At 41.2% G+C, this 2848-nt stretch overlaps 1 protein-coding gene across 1 annotated transcript; it reads right to left on the bottom strand.

The window, feature by feature from the left end:
- Nucleotides 1-2161: 2161 nt before the first annotated feature.
- Nucleotides 2162-2824, bottom strand: LOC105810480 (toll-like receptor 6). Its single transcript, XM_012644472.1, has one exon. The coding sequence runs from the start codon at nucleotides 2822-2824 to the stop codon at nucleotides 2162-2164; it is 663 nt and encodes a 220-aa protein (XP_012499926.1).
- Nucleotides 2825-2848: the final 24 nt, after the last annotated feature.

The raw sequence follows: 2848 nt of genomic DNA, 5'->3' as shown, positions 1-2848 counted from the left end.
GTGTAACTTGATTATAGAACAAGAGTTTTCATACTTTTTTTAGCATACATTTCATGGTTTGAATTTGCTTTCCGCTATCATGCTTTGTAGAAGTTTTATTGATGACTTTCCCATATCCTCAAGCTCTAACTCCATAGTTCGACTTTCAAGATCCTTAACAATATGTTCTTAGTATAACTTTCCATATTCATATCCTACTGTCATTTTTCATAAACATCATGGTACAGTCAAACTGGGGCACCAGTCTCAGAATAGGCCTGGGTATTCCCGCCTCTGCTCTCATCTTTTCTCTGTTTAGAATGGTTTTCCCATTCTTCATCTGTACATGTTGAAAATCTGATGTTAAAATCCTCCTTCAGGAACTAATGGAAAAACCATCATTTCTAAAAATACTTTTTTTCCCACTCTGAAATTCCATTGTATATTTTTGTTTCATTGATTTTTATTTTAGTTATTTAGATACATGTAACATCCTCTGATTGGCTGTAAACTCCGTAGGGCAAGAAGCTAATAGTATACATATATGTTATTTGGGTCCCCTCCCCACTCCAAAAAATGTAGAGAATGAGACAGGTGTGTGCAGGTCATTGGTTTGGAGAAGTAATCTCAGGGCTCAAGAGTGAGGAGAATGAGAAGAGCAAAACAAGGAAGAATGTAAAGCCAATCCAAGAGTGAGTTATTGACCTGATTACCCCGTGGGTAAGTAAAGCTCAGTGCCATTGGGGACTTCTTGAGAAACGATGTAGGATATGCCTCATTTTTTTTGTTGTTGTTTTTACCCAAGAATAGAAGAGAAGAATATTTATCTAATGGCTCCCATCACAAAGTGGTCAAAGATCACCTCATAGGATATCCTTGGCACTTCCAGGTCTGTGCATGTATCAGAATGGTTGGACAGGTGTCTGTAAGCATCCCATGCAGTGCTATTCGTGAAGTCGTGGGGCATAAAGTCAAAGTTAAACAGTGCAATTATGACAAGGTGCTTGTCAGGCTACACCTGCCCAGAGCTGGCTACCAGAGTAGAAAGGGAGACTGAGAAGGTGTTTGATGGGTATGAAAAACATCTGATATAGTCCACTCCTTGCACTGCCCCACTCCACTCATCCTCTATTTTAATAGTTCCCCAAAGAGAGGGATGCTGTGTGCTACATATCAACTATATTCTTCCTTCCGATCAAAAGAGCAAAGGCTCCTGTGTGTGTTAGTTCAGACAACTAGAATCTCAGCAAGATCTCCAGCCACAGAAAACTGGACTCCAAATTTCCATTTTGATTGAGGTAGAAAACACTCTTGCTTTAGGTTCCCTGGAAGCAGGCTCTGAGACAAGTATTCAACTGCAAGTAGTTTATTTCAGAAGTGATCCCAGTAAACACCCATAGAGGAATGAATAAATGACAAAAAAATAGGAAGGAACCCAACAGAGAATACTGTATTTATCAAGCCATTTCTATGGTGGACAACCAGAATCTTATCCTAGAGAGAAAGTCAGGGAGAGTGTAAAGTACATCCCAGATTTATCTCAAAAACTGAGTGAGAAAGTTGACCTATTTATCCACCAGTTGCCTTTCTGACACTGGTTGAGGTTGGCTTCCAAAGATAGCTCTCCCATCACTTCTGAATTGCCCTTTCTATGAGCCTCATAGCCAGGAAAAAGCCCCCTCAAACATAGTCTCCAGCAGTAGCAATGAGCAGCCTTCAGCGTGTGGAGGTGAATGCTGAGTGGAAATGGGGAAGGTACCCAGAGCTATATAAATCTCCCGCAGAAACCCAGCTACAGGAGTAAAAGTCATGGAGTTTTCTAATATTGACCCTGGAACCCAGGAACATACACCGCTGAAGAGAAACAAGTGCTTCTCTTGACTTCAGATAAATTCAATGAATTCAGTTACAGCAAAGAAACAGGTGAATCCGTCGTGTGTCAGACATTAACTGTTTAAATCAAAATTACATCATTTCATTAATTTTTATTACCATGTATAAATGGTGAATTGGGACCTGAAAGAGGGCACACACTTTTATCTACATCACAAACTCAAAATTGTGTTTAGATTTGTGTTGATGCAAAATAAAGTCATCGTTGGACCTTCCAAAAGCAGTAACATTGACAACAGGAAATTTTGTTTTATTCTGGCATATTCTGGAATGGGAAGGAGGAGTATTTTTAGCTCTGCATGTGACTTATTTCTTTTGCTTGCTCCAACTTAATATTAATGGCTGCTCTTAGGTTAGCCCAAAAAAGTCCTCGTTTGCTCTTCTCCTTGGGCCATTCCAAATAAGTCCATTGCGTCATAAGAGCCTTCAGCTTGTGATACTTGCTGGGGATGATGTTCTGTGGAATGGGCTCCAGCAAGATCAGGATTAAGTTATCAGATCCTTCGCGGAAGAGATTGTGGTGGGCAAAGTAGAGTTCATAATGGCACCACTCACTCTGGACAAAGTGCGGAGACAAAACAAAGATGGACTTGTAACTCTTCTCAATGCAGTTTATGATATTTTCCACAATGCTCTTGCCAGCAACAAAGTTTCTCTCATGGAGGCAAATCCGTATGTCTTCTTTTTCTAGGCAAGGCACCAATTCGTTCTTCACCCAGGCAGAATCATGTTCACTGTAAGAAATAAAAGCATGGAACTGGAGAGTTCTTTGGAGTTCCTCTAACGGTATGTTCCTAGCCCTGTGCCGGGTCTGGGTCCACTGGCACACCATCCTGAGATACCAGGGCAGATCCAGGTAGATGCAGAGGAAGGTCACGGTAACAGCCAACACCAGCGTGATGGCCCCAATGGTGACCATCAGCAGAGCTGTGTTGCAGGATAATGCAGACATGTGAAAGTCTTTTAGAGGGGTTCC

Source organism: Propithecus coquereli, unplaced genomic scaffold, assembly GCF_000956105.1.
Source record: "Propithecus coquereli isolate 6110/MARCELLA unplaced genomic scaffold, Pcoq_1.0 Scaffold213, whole genome shotgun sequence".
Taxonomy (NCBI): domain Eukaryota; kingdom Metazoa; phylum Chordata; class Mammalia; order Primates; family Indriidae; genus Propithecus; species Propithecus coquereli.
Note: the sequence above shows the minus strand (reverse complement) of the source record. Positions and strands in the feature narration are given on the sequence as shown.